Source organism: Ixodes scapularis, unplaced genomic scaffold, assembly GCF_016920785.2.
Source record: "Ixodes scapularis isolate PalLabHiFi unplaced genomic scaffold, ASM1692078v2 PGA_scaffold3__209_contigs__length_174095766, whole genome shotgun sequence".
In the NCBI taxonomy this organism is placed as follows: Eukaryota; Metazoa; Arthropoda; class Arachnida; order Ixodida; family Ixodidae; genus Ixodes; species Ixodes scapularis.
In genome coordinates this window covers 50631536-50651863 of record NW_024609868.1, presented here as the reverse complement: position 1 = coordinate 50651863, position 20328 = coordinate 50631536, and the positions used below count along the sequence as shown (strand labels likewise).

Below are 20328 nucleotides of genomic sequence, written 5' to 3'. Positions count from 1 at the left end.
TGGGGGTCACGTGACGATGCCGATGCCGATGTCGTTATCAGCGACGTAACTGATGACGTCATCAGTGATGATGACAACGCCGATGCGGATGCCGGTGGCGTCATCAGTGACGTCACTGATGACGTCATCAGTGATGATAGCAATGACGATGCGGATACCGGTGACGTCATCAGTGACGTCACTGATGACGTCATCAGTAATGATGACAATGCGGATGCCGGTGACGTCACCAGTGACGTCACTGATGACGTCATCAGTGGCGAGGACGTCAACGGGGGTCACGTGGCCTCGGGGGGGGGTCACGTGACCTGGGTAACCCTTGTGAGGGTAACTCTCGTGACCCTCGTGGGGGTAACTCTCGTGACCCTCGTGAGGGTAACTCTCGTGACCCTCGTGAGGTTAACTCTCGTGACCCTCGTGAGGGTAACCCTAGTAACCCTTGTGAGGGTAACTCTCGTGACCCTCATGGGGGTAACTCGTGACCCTCGTGAGGGTAACTCTCGTGACCCTCGTGAGGGTAACTCTCATAACCCTCGTGACCCTCGTGAGGGTAACCCTTTTGAGGGTAACTAACCCTCGTAGCCCTCGTGATCCTCGTGAGGGTAACCCTCGTTAGGGGGTCCCCTTACGAGAATTACCCTCTCACGCGAGGGTTACTCGCGGTTACGCCGACGGCGACGGCGACGGCGACGCCGCTCAAGCCGGGAACGGGCGCCTAAGAGCTGCGCTCTAAAATTATATGCTTAAAAAAATGAAAGCCGTTTACAACTCCCTGTAACACCGAATTGCAGCACAGCTCTTGAGGAGGAGGAGGGAAGGGTACTAAGGGTCACCTTTTCTGGGAAGAGGGGGGGGGGGTGTCGCGTGACCTGGGGGGGGGGTCATGTGAGCTTGGGGGGTCACGTGACCCTCCCGAAAACATTTTTAGTGAGGAATTTCGCTAGATTTAGCGGAGAAATTTTTCCGCCAGATTTAGCGGGGAAATTTTTCCGCTAGATTTAGCGGGGAATTTTTCCCGCTCGATTTAGCGGGGAATTTTTTCCACTAAATCTAGTGGGGAAAATTTTTCCGCTAGATTTAGCGGGGAAATATTTCCGCTAAATCTAGCGGAGAAAGTTTCCCGCTAGATTTAACGGGGAAATTTTTCCGCTAGATTTAGCGGGGAATTTTTTCCGCTAGATTTAGCGGGAAAAAGTTTCCGCTAGATTTAGCGGGGAAATTTTTCCGCTAAACCTAGCGGGGAAATTTTTCCGCTAGATTTAGCGGGGAAATTTTTCCGCTAGATTTAGCGGAAAATATTTCCCGCTAAATCTAGCGGGGAAATTTTTCCGCTAGATTTAGCGGGGAATATTTTCCGCTGATTTAGTGGGGAAGTTTTTCCGCTAGATTGAGCGGGGAAATTTACCCATAATGCACTGCGCGGTTACGCCGACGGCGACGCCGACGCCGACGCCGCTCAAGCCGGAAACGGGCCCCTAAGAGCTGCGCTCTAAAATATAAGTTTTACGCTGGACGTATACGGACCTAATACTGGGGTCCTCGTACTTTAATTTTGAGAACTCAACGAATAAACATTCAGTGACACACTAGGTCCTGACACAACGCAGTTTGTTCATACAATGATAGCGTCTCGCAGCATTCCTCGCCACCCAAATAAGGTCTGTGCACAAGCGCATTCTACCGCAATTATAGATACAATGACAAACTTGAGGACGTGCACAAGGCGTGAAAAAATTAAGAATTGCATCTTCTAGCCAACTGTGTCGTATTCTGCGAACGTAATTATTAGGGAGTTTTAGTAGATCGTTTTCAAAGGCCCGCTACCGCTACGAGCGCGCGCTTCAGAGCACGCATCGAAGTGGCAGCGCGAGCTCCCGCTACGATATTAGCGTGGCCTGAAAACACGATCTACTAAAACTCTTTATTATCTATCCTGTTAAGGCACCTAACCAGATCTGCCCCTCAATTTATTTTCAGCTTATCTTTTGAAAAATGGGAACGTTTTTACCTGAACCCAAGGAGTTCACTTGTACTTTGGATAAACTTTTAGGAACTGACAAGAAATAGGGAATAATTTCCGGGGTCATTCTTCGTTGTAATTTTTTAATTTCTCCTTTTTTTCTCACTTTTTCAGTTTTTAAGACAAGCGCATGAGAAACTCTTAATTTTTTATTATTATATCCAAGTCTAATGCTACTGGTCAGGTTTGCGCAAACGAAGTTTAACTCCTGCGAACCTTCGACAGTAGAGTATACACAGCCGTGGGTTTTATTCGTGAATTCGGTTTTGTCTTTAAACCATCGCTGTTTATATTTAAATGTGCTTGTTACAAACAACAGGGAACCAAGTGATTCTTCGCTTCTCCTTACTCTTAACTATCAATTTATAAAACCACTAAGATATTCTCGACCTTGTTTACTCTAAGAAGTGCCTGTGCGTCCACTTACCCGCAAAACACTAAAAGAGAGAATTTATTAGATCTACGGAATCAGCTCAGCGAATGAGGAGGCGGAACATCCGTTCAGACCTAAAAATGAAGTCTGCGCTGTCTACGCAATGCAAAGCGTCATGCTTGCATTGCGTAATACTACAGCGCGGACTTCATTTTGAGGTCTGAACGGATGTTCCGCCTCGTCATTCGCTGAGCTGATTTCGCAGATCGCAGAAATTGGCTCTTTGAGTATTTTTGTGGGAAAGTAGACGCACAGGCATTTCTTAGAGTGTAAGCGAGCGAGCCAACGAAACTGCGAACTGGTGAGGAAGCAATCAAGTAACACACGACTCAAGGTGAGGCAGCTTGGGCTTTGTGTTTTATTATAAAGTTGAATTCATCAATGGTTCACATATGACTGAAAAAAAAGGCACCGCTTCATACGCTGTAGGAGATAAATACGTTTCTATCAAAGTACAGCTGCGATAATGGCAGGTTTAACGTGCATCAGCCAGGACGATGATCGTGAAGAGATTGCGATCTTAGATCTCAAAATGGAGTCGACGATTTTTTTCTTTTTTTTAGAAACAACGAGCTCTTTTCAAGACCCTATCGAGTAGCACTGGCGGTTGCCATTTCTTGGTGTCGCAACCTACCGCTCCTTACAAAGGGTACAGCTATTAGCGTCCATCCATCCATTCATTGGACACGTGGTGAATGTGTCATGTGACGTGGGCGGGGTTGCTGTTTTCTTTGTTTTGTTTCCTTGTGATTAAATTTCAGTTGAGAGTCAGCGCTTGTCCTGTCTGCACTTCCTCTTGTCCCCGTTTTCTGCGCGCTGTTTGCCTTTTCGTCAGAAGAAAACAAAACTGAAGGGAAGAAGTAAAAAAATGATTGCAAAAGAGAGAAAAAAAAACTCCTTTTTTTAGCAGACAAGGAATAGTCGGTATGAGGTGACGGAGTGATTGATGAAGGGGTGGTGACGATGAAGTTGCATGCGGATGAACAAAAAATACAAAATGTATGTTGCATTCTCTTTTTTTTTCTTTTTTTTTTTTTTTTCGTGATGAGCCTTGCCGTGAAATTTGCTTTCTGCATTGGGTGCAGGCGTAAAAATACACGCGCCTATCCTGATGAAGGTGAATATGTACAAATCGACAACTTAGAAGACGCAGTCATGTTGTTCATACATAATTAGTGCAAAATACGGGGTGTTCGCTGCAGGCACGACGACAGAATTATCTCTGCTTGAAGCATGTTCGAAGGCTTCACACGTATGCATGCTTCGAACATGCCTGGAAACAACTTTTTGTCCGACAAATCTGACAGGGCCGTCGTACGCAGAAAGGAACGCTCCTCAGACTGCGTCTGGAGACTGCCTGTTGTACGATGTACAGTCTACGGCGATATGAAAGACCCACTGGGAGCGCGTGGCCGAGGCGGTGGCTGGCGGGGGCGCTGCGAGCGCTCCGGGCAGTTCCGTTCTGCTTCGAGGGGAGGACGCTCACTCGGGGCTCAGCTAAAGCGCGCGCAGTTTGTGCTGAGCCCCGAGTGAGCGTCCTCCCCTCAAAGCAGAATGGAATTGCCCGGAGCGCTCGTAGCGCCCCCGCCAGCCACCGCCTCGGCCACGCGCTCCCAGTGGGTCTTTCATATCGCCGGAGACTGTACATTAGCAGTGTGAACGCGGATCTAAGTGACGAGGGACGGACGTCTCGGCTGTCTTTAGAGCGTCCTCGTCGTCCTAACTCAAGCAGAACGGACAGTCGTCGTTGGTCCACAGGTACTGCTCTCCCCTTCCTTTGGCGTCCGGGCTGTGGTAGCCCATCTCGCCAAGGTCGTCCCCGGAGTCGCTGCAGTTTCGCTTGAGGAAAGCGTCCAGACCTTCCGGACACTTGTGCGCCCGGAACCGGCAACTCTTGGCCGACTGGATGGATTCCATGAAGTACTCCACGGCACGGCGATGGTGGCACGCTATATCTGCGCCCGCAAGAAAAAAGAATTTTAAAAAACACACACACAATCGAGTTTAGTGATTTCGTGAGAATATTTCGATACAGTCTTCAATGACGCGCGATCAGGACTCCGGTTGACCGATTCCGACAAGGTAACCGATTCTGCCGAGAGTGTTAACTGAGCGTACATTCCATCCGGTGGCAAGGTATACTCGCTGATGCGATCAAAAGAATGCTACGACACCAATCGTAACTATATGACCTTTGAAAATGTAAAAAGCACACTGACCATTGTACGATCTTTATTCGAAACTTATCGTTCTTGAGTCTACTCCGTATTCGATGCATCTAGTGCGGAGAGTCGAAGTCTGTAACGTTTCCAAGTTGAACGTTCCTTGAGTTCAGACTCTAGTTTAGCTAGATTTGAGAGTGGTTCCAACTGCTCTATCTAGGTATCGCGCTTTACGGCCCACGTCTGCAACACAATGCCCGTAAGGAAGTGCCAAAAACGAGGAGTGTCACCAAACTTTGCTCACCCCCTCCGCCTGCTATGCTAACCTCCTCGCCGCGGGGAAACGCACGCATGCGTGCGTGTTGCACGCAGTATCATTATTATTATTATTATTATTTCCTGTCTTTGTTATCCTTCCTATCTTTGTTACCCTTCTGCATTTGTTGGGTCTTGTATAAAATTGTTTTTTGTGTCTTTGTTAATTTGAAGTTATAAGTGTGCCAGCACCCAAACCGCGAGGTTGTTTCTGGACACTCTAATAAAATTGATTGATTGATTGATTGATTGATTGATTGATTGATTGATTGATTTGCTTCGTAAAATGGTTCTTAAAATGAAGGTTCGTATTTACCTCAAAAACCATAATAAAAAGGTTTCTTCTGGGGGTCATAACTGATTTACTCTTTTATGTGATGAATGAAGATACATGTGGGTGAATTTTAGATTAACTTTCTGTTATTTTGTCAAGACGTAGTCGTTTCCAACGCCAAAAGCATGGTTTCTTCCTCCAACAACCAAATCGTGTAAGAAGTACACTTCGTGCAGCGCATGGTCATGAGCAAAACTTACTTTGTTTATGTAACAACGGGTATAGTAGTTTCCAAGTACACGATGAAGGAGCAGGAACAGTACGGTCAAGTCCGCTCAAGAGTTTTAATTACAACATTAGCTTGTCGCGCCTCCTTCCATGCAATCTAAGTGGTGGTTCCTAAAATATGGTAAATCCAACAATAATATTTAAAAAAAAACTGTTTTAGCGAATTGTCACTGTGCCTCACCGAAGAACCAGCAGCCGGGTTGGGACCTCCCTCCGTTGGGGTAGAAGTTGGCGTCGCCGAAGGGCTTCTCCATGCCCAGGCTGCCCTTGAGCAGGTCGTTGCCCGCGCTCGTGTGGATGGCGTCCACGAACCTGGCGTCTTCCTTGCACACGTGGAAGTTGTAGCTCTCGAACAACGGACCCGCCGCATCGAGAGCTGTGGCATACAAAAACAGAAGAAAAAAATATCGTCCATCATTACTTTTTTTGTAAACTCAACTAACCCTGTAATATTTTTTTTCTTTTAATAGAACAAAAATACTGTTTTAACCAATCGCCACAGTTTTTCTTTTTTTTTCTTTCTAAGAAGGGTGGGAGAGTGTGGCCATGTATTTAACGATATGTGAATACACTGATGTCTCGTTAGTATGGACACCTCCGTTCCCCCCAAAAAAATGTCCATAATGTGAGTTGTCCTTAATAGCGAGACAAAATTGTGTGAATTTTCACAGTTTGTACCCGAAAATGGTGTCCATATGGCGGGCTATCTATATTAAAGGGGTTTATATATTAACGAGACATAACTGTATATTGTTTTATGCCTGAAAAAATTGTGATTTTTAGTGGGTTTTTTTTTTTTTTCACTTCATTTACATGTTGCATAAATAAACCTTGTTTTTTCTTTCCTTTCTAACGGTTGCAGGATTAGAATTCTCGCTTTTTAGGGTTCCAACTGCTTGAAATAGCCCCTCTTCTCTTTGACGAATTTCTTCGACGGTTGCAAGAAATTAATTCTCGCTTTTTAGAGTTCCGACTGCTTGACATAGCCGCCTCTTCCCGCGAAGTACTTTACCTGTCTCGAATTTATGCCTAAAACATACCACTCAGTTGTCCTAGGGAGCGTTTTGTGTTGGTCCCTGTTGATGCTTCCCTTTACATATATATATGTGTGTGTATACCAAAAGAAAAAAAGAGTTCTTGAGTTCGCACCGCACACACAAAATCATCATTAGGTTTTAGTCGAACACTAATTAGACGCAAATGTCTGAAATCGTACCAGAGATCCGTCCAATCTTCGTCTCGGTTGTCCTGCCGAAGTGCCTTCCCGCGAAGCCCGCCACCTGGGCTCCGAGACTGAATCCGACCACGTGCACCCGAGCCGGAACCACGGTTCTCGGGTGCCTTTCGGTCAGGAGTTGAAGCAGCCGCGAGATCTGCCTGCCCACAAGCGCCGTGTTGGCGGCGGCAGTGATGTACATGGGCTGTAGGCAGCCCTCCTCCCAGTCTACGGCCACGACGTTCACATCTTCCTGCGCGAACGATTCCGCGAGAGATTTTAATACACGGGTCATTCGGACGGAGCTAACTCACTTCTACAGTTCCGTGAATTCGATGACGCAACAACTCCTACGGAGCGCTCTCCTTGCCGTGCCCGATGTCCATATGGTGTCAGAAAGGTACGAACGCATCGTAGAACACATTTCGAAACAACGAATTAAAGACTAATCGTTGTAGACACTGGTCATGCATTCTTAAAACAGAAGCACGGTCTCCATGATGGCAGTGTGACTGTGGCTTTGATGAAAAAGGCATGCAGACAACTCGTTAATTCATCTTAAAACTGAATTCAAATGAGATCGTAAGCTGAAAGGTATGTGCGCCCTTGTATGCCTTCTCTCGTTTCATATGCTAGCCAGCACGCTTCGTCTCTCCTTCTGGGCTTGATATAGATATAGATCTCTTCTCTCACAAAATAATAAATTTTATTATTACATCTATATACTCACAACTATATCCTGTCCCTCCTGTCAGACAAGAACCTCGAGTACCATACGATTAACTTTTTATTCGAGGCGCTTGAGATATAACCGACGTCACTAAATATGGCACCTGAAACACAATGATCTTCATAGCGACTAGCTGATGCTTTGATCGTTATACCGTCATTTGTCGTTTCAGCATACAACAATTGTATTTCGTACAAATCGAGTAGAGTCTTTAAAATGGACAACTGCTAAAAGGGGTGTTCAAAATGCATTCTTCAGAACGCGTGAAGCGACACTTGTCCGCCATATATGAAGTACAACTTGAAGTCTGCCAGTCCGTCTTCTGTTTGGGCATCCAGCCACCAGGCAAACATCACGGCTTTCCTCCTCGCCACTTCTGTTTTTCTGTAATATCGGTGCTCGTCCAACAGCTCCTAGATAACAATGCCGCATGGCTAATAGACATCGTCATCAGCGAAGTCCAAGACTGGTCACAGATTGGACACGATGACGTCCGGTTCAAACTTAACTCGGAGCCGAGCGCCGACGCAGCACTCCTTTCCAATCTGTGTCCAGCGTCGGCACTCGCTGGTGACGCAGAAATGTCGGCCCTACGGCCTTGTCATCTAGGCGGTGTTGGCTCGTCAGAGCTGACGTCACACGCCACCTGCCAACGGTGTCCCTGCTGCCTGTAGATCTGGTCGGTCGCGCCTTCTTATCCTTCTCGTTCCCGTCTTCGGGAAAGAGAAGAATGTGGCAGTAACGACTTTTTTTCTGTTTTATTCAAATTTGGTGATCATTTACGCATTTTATCAGCGTCTATTTCAACATTCGACTTTACGGGTTAGGAATAGACAGTCCAAAATCAAAGAACTGGAACAAATGTGGCCGTGGCAACCCGAAACCCAATTCGACGTGGATATTTTCACTCGCTCGCGTCATTTTACCTTCGGATAATTCGGCACAATATTTAATTAAAATACGCGCTCCAATTTTGGAGTTGTAACGGTAACTCGGTTTAAGATTGGGGACGAAAAGGGAAAGCGAGCTTTCGTTCCTGTTTTGAAGGGGCGTGGCGTAATGCACTGCTTCTCACCATGTCAAGAAAGGCGTCCTTCATCTGCAGTATCCAGGAACTGTTGCCGCTCTCACCGAAGCCGTGCACCAGGAAGACCAGGTCCTTGGTCCCGTTGAACTTGTCCACGTCCAAAGTCGAGTTGTCCAGGTAGTCCAGGTAGACCGGGTTCGCCCTCTGCTGGCGGTCGTAGAGCGCGAACTTGGTCTTCACCTCCTCGGGGCTGGAAGGGAGCGTGATGGAATGCGAGCAGTCGTCCAGCTGGCTGAAGCATCCCAGGCCGTCGTAGCAGACTTCTTCGTCGCTGTAGAACGCCGTCTTGGGTAGTCTCTGGGAAGAGTCGGTTGGAAACCTTCCGTTATAATCATAACTGTACAGTCGCCGTCAGTTAAAGAAACGCAGGGCGGGGCCTATTTGATAATCGAGCTTCTTGCTTCCTGATTGGTTCTTCGGAGCTCTTATTCGGCGAACGCTGTAATCTCAATGGCTGCGGAGCGATAATGAGATGCTCGTGTTTTGCCACGCCCTTTCGTTTCTTAGGCTGGGCGTGGCGATGTGTCTTAAAGTTTAAAGACAATGTAATTAAAAACATGGATACAATATCATTTAATGTCTAAAGACAATCATTAGTAATTGGTAGCGGAAAGGCGATCGTCTATGTGCCTTAGTATTAATCAATAATGAATGATCGTCTTCACAGAGTTGTTGAAATTATATTTGGCGCACATTTATCGTTTCGTGTTTGTGTTTTAAGAACAAAATAATATGTACTGCATTGCGTGACTTTTTTTTTCACTCAGAATTATTACTTTTATGGTAAACTTGATTTGTGTTTTTTCGTAAGATGACCAATGAAACGCCAATGACGTTAAGAATAGCTCGGGTTCCTCCACTCATTAAAGGGGCGATGCAACAATTTTTGGACTTTGCAAAAATGCCGCTTAAAACGAATCCCTGGCGTTAATGACCTATAAAACACCCGTTCGTTTACACCGCAAGCAATAGAAGTTCCGGAAAAAAATTAAAGAAAAACGAGCACAGTTCACCCCCTCAACTCGCAGCCAGAACAAGCGGCCACCTGTTGTGGAGCCGATTATATGCCGCCAATGTTGATCATAGCCACGCGCTGGGGTTGGCAAAGCACAGGACAGGCGCTGAGTTCCAGACATTGTTATGGCTCGGCTATTCTCGGCGTTGCAGCGATTGGACACGGGCAACTACCCGAATGCTTCTCGAGCTAGTAATTATGACGAGCCCAAATCGAGTGCCCACGCAATGCTTGGGTCCAATCTATGAACCGCATTCAAAATCGTCACTTGGGAGTACTTCAATCCCCACGTTACGTCATCAAATTTTGCAGAGGAGAGATTCAATGAAAATGATCGCTTTTGTCCTTGAAATTACACCGCAACAAAGGAGTTTCTTGGACAGTGGCGTTGCGTGTGAGTATCCTTAAGTCCCAGGTGTGCCAGTAAGCTCGTGTAAAGTAAAAAACATTCCAATCGAATATCGTTTACCCCTCCTTTAAACAGGTTCTGTCAACAACAATAACAGGATAAAAGGTGCAAGCGAGCTGGACGAGAATGTCGAAAATAGTCCCTGGAGAAGGGGAACAACAGGGACAAAGGACAAACACAAATTTCCAAACACAGCTAGATGACTGGTGCGCGACCGAACAAATCCGCCTGGTCTGGGTATCGAACCCGGAACCCTCTCCATGGAGAGGTCCCTGGTTCGATACCCGGACCAGGCGGATTTTTTCGATCGCGCACCAGTTCTCTAGCTGTGTTTGAAGATTTGTGTTCGTCCTTTGTCCCTCTTGTTCCCCTTTTCCAGGGATTATTTTCGTTGTCGACACAATACGTGTCCTTTTCCCCGGATAACAACTTACCTTCACAGTTTCGCTGGCGATGTAAACGTTCTGGACGAGTTCTTTTCCCCACTGGAGTTCCGCCTCGGTGAGCCGATGGCGACCCTGGCAGCAGTCCTTCGCGTGAGCTTTCTCGCCCAGAGCCTGCGCCACGACCTTCGAGAGTTTGCTGTCCACCCCTCGTCCCAAGGTTTGGGACACCATCAGAGCGAGCACTGCAAGAACACGACGGCGCAATGTGCACGTGTGACCGCTCGTATACTGCAGGTTCCATTTGTCACAACTAAAGCCACTAAACGAGCTGCGCTTAGAGCATCGACACCCCGTTCCCCGACTTTGTTGTAGGCGCCGCCATTTTGGTGCTTGTGCAGAGCAGACGCAACTGCCGATCGTCATGATTCAAAAGTGCGACACCCTCAGCCTAAGATTCGGTCAACGTTACTAGAACCACTCAGTTAGGAAACTGCCATAGAGCCTGCTCTGAAAAAGTTGCACCGATCCGTACTCGAGAACCGAGCTAATGGCGATCGCAACGCCGCCATTTCTCCCACAGCGGCCACTCGAGGCACTGCACGTGACTTTTATTTTGGCTTTAATCGGCCATCTTGGCGCCGAAACAGATACGGTGGAAAGCGGTTTCAGGGGTGCCACCCCTGTCTCCCAAGCGGACGCACCGTGAATTACTACCGAAGATATGATGCGCCTATAGTCGAGACGCGCTATCCGAAATCACCGCTGAGACATAATTGTATAAAAACAGCATTAACTGTGCCGCAAAACCTTTCAAACTAAAGATTTTAGAAAACATCACGCGCCCTTCGTTTTCTAAACTTTAATACATTTTACTACAAAAAGAGCTTTTTTTTCGGTTGTTTTTACGCAAAAGCATGCTTTCTATAAGCTCAAGGTGACTACAGTAAACACAAAAGATTAAAAGTGGCGCTGTCGTCGTATTTAGCTCGGTGTCGATGGACGCCAGCGGCCCATGTTTCAACGGTGAGTTCCCCAACTGAGGGTTCCAGTAACGTTAGATTCAGTTTTGGGAACTTCATGTAATATTACTTTGCTTTGTCGTAAACTCTTTAAACATTTGTAGAGAACAGAAAAGTGTTTCCTGTGATCTCAAGTGAAGCTTCAGATAACTGGCAACCATGATTTTAAGCCACAATATGGCGCAGTGTCGTTACTCTGAAGCGTAGCTTATTTAGTGGCACTAGTTTCAACCGACAGAACTCACCATTAGCCGCCGCCGCTGAAGCACACTGCTCATGTTTCGTATAAATTTCTCGCAGTAACGTCACATGGCGTACTTTCGGCCACCACGAAATAGGGAAAGACTGTCACACTGGTCATGCAGACACCGTCTGCAGAAACGTTCGAATCGTACACGCATCTCATTATCGTTGTCCCTCGGCCAATGAGATTGCGGCATGAGCCGATAAGGACGCCGAAGAACCAACCACGAAGCAAAAAGTGATGAGTTAACATAAGGGCGTGACGCCCGGCGTTTATATCGAGCTGTTGGCGACTGGATAGACCCGAATGGGTAGACTCTAAAAAAAGTCTGTGCGTCTACTTTCACGTACAACAATCGAGAGCCAATCACCGCAACTTACGGGGGAAGCTCAGCGAATGACAACTCAGGCTGCGTTTTTTTCGGTCTAAACATATGTTTCGGCGTCGTCATTCGATGAGCTGCCTCCGTAAGTTGCGGTGATTGGCTCTCCGAGTGTTGTGCGTGAAAGTAGAAGCACGAACTTTTTTAGAGTGTATAATAATATTTTGCTCTTGAGGAAACACTGGGCAACGCCTATTATGATAATCACGCTTTTCTTTTGTATCGGGATTGGTCCTTTGGCATGCTTATAGGCTGATGCCGCGATCTCATTGGCTGCGTAGCGATTATGAGATGCACGGCGACCCGCCGCCGCCACTCCCCGCGTTTTTGAGTTGTCGGTGACTGGCAGGACACGCTAAATCACCTCGGAGACTTCAGATGGTACACCCGCAGGCGATATGAAGGTGAACGGCAGACCGTCGACTGGTGCGTGCTATCAGCGCCATGACGCGGCTGCCGTGACGGCTCCCTTTCTTATCGCTCGCTTCGCCGAGATTAAGCGCTTAGATTGAGCGCTGTTCTCAGCTCTGATGCACTCCCCGCAGAAATCGTGCAAGTGGGTTTCGATTTCAGCATCGCTTTTTGTGGGCGCCGTGCCCCCGTCATTGTCGGCAAATGATTTGCACGTTGCACGTGAACTAGAGCGGACGTTCTTCGGCATGGTTTATCAGTGACTCAACCGCTTTTGTAGCGTGAGCTACACTGGCCGAGGTTGAGCAGTTTTGCGTGGCTCCTGGAGAGCCGTTCTGCGCATGCGCGAGGAGCAGTGACGTCACACGGCGCACAGCTGGCGCGCCGGAGCCGCCGCCGCCGCGCGCGCCTCGCCGGTCTGGGCATTCCAGAGGAGTGACCGACCATCAGTGAACGCTATACTTCGTTTCAGCTTAGGTCCGAGCGCGGCCTATGTTATGAGCCGCAGGGCCAATAATACAGCGCAAAAAGCGCAGCGTCATGGCGTGCTCTCTGCACTGTATAGAACTAGCCGGCAGAGGAGCACGCACGGAGAAACGGCGAATACCGGCTGGTCCTATCAACTGCAGAAAGCACGCCATGACGTTGTGCCTCTTTCGCTGTTTGATTGGCCTTTCGGCTCATAACATCGGCCGCGCTCGGACCTAAGCTGAAACGAAGTATAATAACTGCGAACGTAATAACTGTTCTTTTTTAAGAAACTGAAAGGATAAGTTACTTTTTTTATTTGTTCCGCAGCTTTCCGGTTTAGCGCATATCACAACAAAGAAAAAATTACTAAATCACATTGTCTACCGATAGTGTCTGAAAGGCTCCTGCAATCCTCGCGCTTTCTGCGGGGAGTAGCAGCAGAGCTGAGAACAGCGCTCGATCTAGGCACTTACTCTCGGTGAAGCGCGCGATAAGAAAGCGAGCCGCCATGGCAGCCGCGTCGTGGCGCTGATAGCACGGACCGGCAGACGGTCCGGCGTTCACCTTCATATCGCCTGCGGGTGTACATCTGCATTATATTTTGTGAAAACATCGAACGAAGACTCTCTCAATCAGGTAACGCACGAAAACCAAACCTTGCCTGTGCAGCAATTTGAGTGTCAACATTTTTCTTTTGTGGAAAAAAAAAGTAAGGAAAGGAACGTTGTTTGGCCATTGAGAATTTGATTTTTCGAAACCTGGACTGTAACAACTGAAAATAAGCCTGACTGCCCTTTTTTCTTTGTTGTTAATTCATTCCGTCAAAAATCCCGAAACAACTTTTTTCTTTGTTTTTTTTTTTACATCACAAATAAATACATCTGTTTCCCCTTAAAGATAAGTATTTGAATCACTTTTCTTTCTTTCTTCCTTTCTTTCTTCCTTTTTTGTATAATTGGCTAACTTTTACGTCGGTAATTCCACGAGCAAAAAGAAAATTTTCATTTGATTTACTAGATGCAAAATTGTGGTACCCAATCCAAACTGCAACTAAATTTCGAAAAAAAAAATCAAATAATCTGACAAGAAAAATTACCTGAAAAGATTAGAGAGTTTTGGTAGATCGTTCCGATGACTGCGATAACGATACCAATTACTCCGACACCGCCTTGGCCCACGCCAAGGCCGCGTCGGAGTATCGGGTATCGTTATCGCAGTCATCGGAACGATCTGCCAAAACTTTCTAACGTTTCGAACGTCAAGAAGTCACTTGACCTTGAAACCTATAGTCTATAATCTAGCTGAGCTTATATCTACTTCCTTTGTTGTCCGAGTTGCGTAGCTGCGAGAACCGCCGCAATATTAGGGAGATTATCAAATGTTTTCTTCGGTGAACACATGGCGCCAAAAGCTGAAACGCATTCACGATGAAAAAAAAAGGACACTAATTGAAAATTGCACGGAAATCTTAAAATGCAAAAACCGTTGCAGACTACTTTTATATCATTAGAGATCTTTAGTAGATCGTTCCGATACCCCCGATAACTTCGATAACGATACTATGCATGCGCAAGGGAGGCGGCGGCGGAGTATCGGGTATCGTTATCGGAGTCATGGGAACGATCTACTAAAACTCTCAATTTACTACCCACCGGCAAAATGTACGTAAAATAAAAAAAAAAACGGGAATTGGCCGCTTTGAATAAGAAAGAATTTGTTTTCATTTTTCTAAGCTCTCGGCGACTACAATTTGGAAATGAGAAGGCTTTCTTTTGTCTCGTCAATCACTTTCGTATATCGCCACGACGGACTCTCCGAGTGCTCGGCAGAAAAACAAGACGCATCTCTTAGAGACTATCATAGTCTATAGACGAGCTCTCTACAGACAAGCCCGCGTTTGGCCACACCAGGTGTGAGCAGTGCGCGTGCGCAGAAGTCAGATTCGCGTGAGAGGAAGCGTCTGCGCATGCGCAATACCTACAGCAGCGCCACCGCAGGGGAGTGACGTCAGAGCGTTGATTTGGTGCATGGCCACTAACAGCTTTAATTATCGCTCCTTTGCCAATGAAAGTGCGGCATTGGTCAATAAGAACGCCGAGGAACCAATCGCGGAGCGAGGGGCGTGTACACTATAAGCCACGCCTTGCGCTTGTTAAGTTGTCAGTGACTATTAAGTATAAGCAATGTCTGCGCTTGTCCCTTCTCGGCAGAGAACAGACTGCGTCAATCCCTGATGGCAGCTACGAAAGTTTGAGTTTGAACCATCCTTTTCGAACTTACGAAAACAAACGCTGAGGACCATGTTGCTGCGATGTGAAGCGCCAGACGTCGCCGCGGCACACCAAGAACGTCCGCGAGCTTGCTATGCTTCGTGGTGTGTGGCGCTCTCGACCGGCTGAGCTCCAATTTATTAGCCTTTCTCAGGCGAGGTGAGGCATCTGCGTCCCGCGCTAAGATAACGCGGCCCCATCATCCGAAGTCAGGTGGGTTTCTCTGGATAAAGCTCTTGGCACGCAGGTACCGTTCTCTCTCGACCATTGCGAGATGTAACGTATTCCACGAAGATAAAAGTAACAATCCCGTCCGAGGAGTCCCCAGACGCCGATAAAGGGTACTTGTCTACCTCTCGAGACTTTATCTTATAAGATTATCAATGAGATGCGTCTTTTTGCGCGGAGTACCTCCCCCCCAGAACAGCTTCCTATTGGTCAGAGACTGGCGTGTCTCTTTGCAGCGGAGATCATACGATACTGGTGTCGTGTGCAACGACCTGTTATCTTACCTTGATAGCAGTTAATACGCCATCAACGTTAAAAGGTAGTATACAATCATAAAAAAAAAAGATTCTGCCTTCCACCTCCCCTTTTTTGTTCCTACCCGAATGTTCGTTGAGTGTGTATCGTGCGGCCTATTATGTAGGCCACTCGGTGACCTCAAGGTTTGATTCTGATTATCGTTTTGCGACGAACGAATTTCTCCCCCGCGTACGCCATGCTTTATTTAGGCCACATTCTGGATAGAGACCTTTTAGCGAAAATGTCGCTTCTAATAAGAGATTAACGACCGAACTTCGGCTGTGAAAACAACGAACGTCGTGCGCGACCAAAGGCGTCGATGTAGTCTGCCTTTCACGACTGGTCAAACGCTCACTACAGTGTCTCGAGTATGATGAGTTCTACTTTCAAGGGAAATAAGAGGACTGGCAGACTGCCAACTTCGGCGGTGTTGCTTTAAGAACGCCATTACTACAAACTGCCACCGTGTATTTCTTTTTTACGCACATTATTAAAATTTTATTTGGCAATCAAAAATGTCGGTCGTGACGTCTCAAATAGAGACCGTGAGAGGGAGCCACCGAAACATCTCGCCACTATACGTAAAGAGCGATGAACATAAACATCTTTACTTGTTTATTTTGAAACTGTGCGGCGCCCACAAAGGAGCCAGAAAGTCCCACTTGAGCGACGAACAGCAACAACCGGCAACGACCAATTTCAAGCACGCGCAGCATGCACGCAAAGGTAACTTAGGCGAACTTGGAATCTCGCTGTGCTCGTGCAGTCAGCCACGAGTGGACCCGAAGATTCTAATGGCGAATTCCACTGGGCGTTTTGGAGCGCGCCGGGATCAGTTGACCAGATCCAGACTGGAGCACACGATCCGAAGTGGTCGCGCCGCCTACGAATCCCCAGAGGAACATGACCACTGCTCCGGGATCGGCGGATGCCTTCCCGTCATTCACCTGCCCGGGAATCCCCTTTCCGCGGCCGCAGTGGTCGTTTCGAAGACGTTTTTGCAATCGCGGCGCTAACACGTGTTCGACAGACGAGCGGCAGGAATGGCTCAGGCATTTCTAGCAAAGATTGCCGGAATGCCCGTAGCGCGGCAAATACCTTCTCTTCTCCTTCCTGGAAAACGAACCGGCTGTCGAGCCAAGGGGTAAGCCAGCGGCTATTACGACAATCTAGGAGCCCAGCCCGCGACGTGTTTCTTCTTCTTCTGAGGCGAGATGGGCGAGATCAGGCGAGATGCCCCACGAGAAAGGAAGTCACGTGTGTGCGCCGAGGGAGGACCTGGCTGGCTTCCGGTTGAATCCGCCGAAATCGTGGGAGCGACTTTTCTGGGATACAGATCGAGATCTGGAGCGGGAGTTCATCCAAAACGACCAGTGAAACACGTCGGTCTCGATCCCGATCGCCCAGTGAAATAGGCTCGCTCCAGAAAAGTCGATCCCGGCGCGCTCCAAAACGACCAATGGAATTCGCCATAATTTCGAACCCACGATCCGAAGATTTTGAGCCCGATGTACAACCAATGTGTCAAGGGGAAGACTTCTGAAGCGATCACTATTATGTGCCGTCCTCATCTCCTCATTTCGTTTAGGCGCGGAAAGGGGGGAGGGGGGGGGGGGGGGGGGGGGGGCACAGTTGCTGGATGCGCTTCAGCCTTTTAAATACCGCGCAAAACGAAGGAGTCGGTTGAAGAGGAGATATAGTTAAACAGAAGAGGCGACGTGCTAGGTAGTATAGGTATAACCACCTTTATTGAGCGTAGGGACATTTGATGCTTACCGGTTTGCCGCTACAGGGTTCGTCACAATTCCGATCAGCTGAACATAGTCTTTATAAAGACTAGCAATGCTATCAGATTTCGACAAAATCGGCAGCAAAGCACCGCAAAACAAAAGCCTAGTTTTCTTCTTTTTTTTTTTTTTTTTTTTTTTTTTTTTTTAAGGATATTATTGCAAAATCTGACGTACTTGTAGTTCTAGACCAGGGGCCTCCAAATTTCGGCCCGCGGGCCAAGTCCGGCCCGCGTAGGCCTTCTGACCGGCCCATACTTTTGCTGTGGTCCTTCCAATGAAGCCCAGCCCACGGCACGCTTCTAGCAAGCCCGCTATTACCCGGACAAAAATAAGTGCGTTTAAGGAAATGCAGCTATTGAGAAGATTGGGTACTGTATACCTCCAATTGTTGTCCAAACTTTTCATCTGAATTTAAGAACCTCCCAATATTCATTGTGGAGGGTCACGTAAATTATAGTATATTGTTATAGTGAACTTAGTACTGTTAGAATTGGAGTTCTATTTCTTTTCTTTTCGTTTTTTTATAGTGATGCATAGTCAATAATCATAGAAGTAAATTTCTGTTGGTTGAAAATTTTATAACATGGTCTCAGTGTGAGAATCACAAGCGGCATTGTAAACAACTCTCACTTATTTTTATTTTTTTAAGAGGGTTAATTTCATTAAGTTTGGTTTTCGTGGTTGTACCCTATACAACGCATTATAAATAATTATTTTAATAGCAATCGGAAGAGCTCAGCTGTGGTGGTACGTGAAACCGACAGCATGTTACAATTTTAATATCGAATAAATATATGAATGCGCCATGACATATTAGCAAACAAAAACTGCACCGATTTTAAAAATATTTACAATTTCTATGGGACTTGAATTGAATAATATTTCTCGGGTTGTATAAACTTGTTTATTTTTAGGACGAAATATAACGGCCTTTGTTTTATCAGTGTTAATGCTTAGTCCGTTATCCCGTGCCCATGTCCTTAACCTTAATATAGTAGAATTTACAGCATCCACAACGCCTAGAACGCCCTCTAGGGAGACCTCGAGGGCGATCTCAAGGGCGACCTCTAAGACGACCTCAAGAACGACGTCTAAGGCAACGTCGAGGATGACGTCGCCCTAGAAGTCGTCTGGGACGATCTCTCGAACCATCTCAAGGACGACTTCTAGTACGACGTCGAGCGTATGAGGACATCCTGTGAATGCGGAGGCGCCGCGAATACGCACGGCGTATTCGAGGCCAGACATCGTATCGCGAAAGCCGGGCGATAGCTAAACAATGCTATCGCATTAAGAAACCCATAAGGTGATTTCAGATAAGGTCAAACAAAAAAAAATAAAACAGGTATTTTTGTTTTCATTCGTATTTAAATGAATGTCATTGTTTAGTGGCTAGGATAAACGGATCCAGAGATAGTTTCTACCCGAAAAGAAATAATCAAACTTATAAATGTGTATATCATGAAAAAAAAACTTGAACACTAGGCAGCATTAAAGGGATACTTCAACGAAATTTGAAATATTCCCGTCGTGTTCAAAAGTAGGTTGAATATGATCCACAATATCCGTAAATGACAATCGCACGTTTGTATTTTGAGCCTGGTGGCGGTATTTTTTGTTATAAACGGCCCACTATAGCAAGCACTCAGAGAAGGCCCAGCTTAGAGCACGTTACATCCGACGCAATCGTGACGTAGGTCGTCTCAGGACGAGCACAGCTACGGCGAGGCTGACGTCGAGAGGATGGCCTAGTCAAATACCGTTGAGAATAATACAGGAAACTCCGGGCTAAAATGGGAGACGGAAGTAGAAAGCGATCCTGGCGGTGTGGAGTGGACAACTCGCCACTTTCCCCGGAAATGAATCAAGTGGGTCTGACTCACTAGAGAAATTGATAGTCTATGAAATATTCCCATTTTTTGATGGAGCATAAGCATAGGCAGCATAAGCTCGTGATATTGGACCTCTTGGTATTTTGATGTCAAAATGCAGTGTGTTGTATGGACCAGTCAGGATTTGTATAGCCGATTTCGTACAATCTAAATAATAATTAACCTTATCTGAGCTTGTTGATTTATTTGTTTTACTCCTACCGAAACATGTCTTATCAGATGCCCTTGGCTCCAAGTGACCATAATTGACAATAGGCATCAATTTTTTATGAGACCGACTTGAAATGGCTCCAAGTGACTAGAAGGGATTGTTATTGATAATTATGTGATTCTTTTGTGTGCTTACTCTTATGAACGGCTTCAAGCAGCTTTTGTCGGCTATTAGCATCTTCTTTGACCAGATTGACCTTAAATGGCTGCCAATAGCTATTGATGAGATAATTGACAATTACCCATTTCGGCGTTGGTGAATGCACATGGTTTCAACTGGCTATTATTGGCTATCAGCCTCCACTTTTATATATATTTGATAGATATGGCTACAAATATTAATGAGTAATGAAAGCTGAGCTATTTCTGTTTATAAACTGGGATGACTTCAGGTGGCTATTGTTGGCGATTAGAATATATTTCTGACCAGATTGGCTCAATGGCTACTAATGGCTGTTAGTCAGTATAATAGCAATTATCTGCTGTCTGGGCGTTTATGAATGAGAATGGCTTCAAGTGGCTATTATTGGCTATAAGCACCTATTTTCGAATAGATTGGCTGCAAATGGCTACAAACCGCTATTGGTAGATAACTATTGCTTGAGCTATTTTTTATATTTACGAAATGGAATGGGGCTTCAAGTGGATAATGTTGGCTATTTGTAATTATTTTTGACCAGATTGAATTGAAATGACTGCTGATGGGTATTGATTAGATCATTAAACAATTATGTGCTATTTCGGTACTTAAAATGAGTATGGCTTCAAGCGGCTTAATT

At 46.4% G+C, this 20328-nt stretch overlaps 1 protein-coding gene across 2 annotated transcripts; it reads right to left on the bottom strand.

Moving 5' to 3' along the window:
- Nucleotides 1–2788: 2788 nt before the first annotated feature.
- LOC8040451 (phospholipase A1) lies at nucleotides 2789–15483 on the bottom strand. Of its 2 annotated transcripts, XR_005798238.2 has the most exons (7): nucleotides 15143–15307; nucleotides 10384–10577; nucleotides 8514–8822; nucleotides 6709–6961; nucleotides 5674–5868; nucleotides 4109–4408; nucleotides 2789–3829 (listed from the first exon to the last, which is right to left on the bottom strand). XR_005798238.2 is itself a non-coding variant. In XM_040501086.2 (6 exons), the coding sequence occupies exons 1-6, from the start codon at nucleotides 15162–15164 to the stop codon at nucleotides 4173–4175; spliced, it is 1209 nt and encodes a 402-aa protein (XP_040357020.2). In that variant the 5' UTR covers nucleotides 15165–15483; the 3' UTR covers nucleotides 4092–4172. The 2 variants fall into 2 exon arrangements, 1 of the variants encoding a protein (XP_040357020.2); XM_040501086.2 differs by lacking the exon at nucleotides 2789–3829 and having other exon boundaries at nucleotides 4092–4408; nucleotides 15143–15483.
- Nucleotides 15484–20328: the final 4845 nt, after the last annotated feature.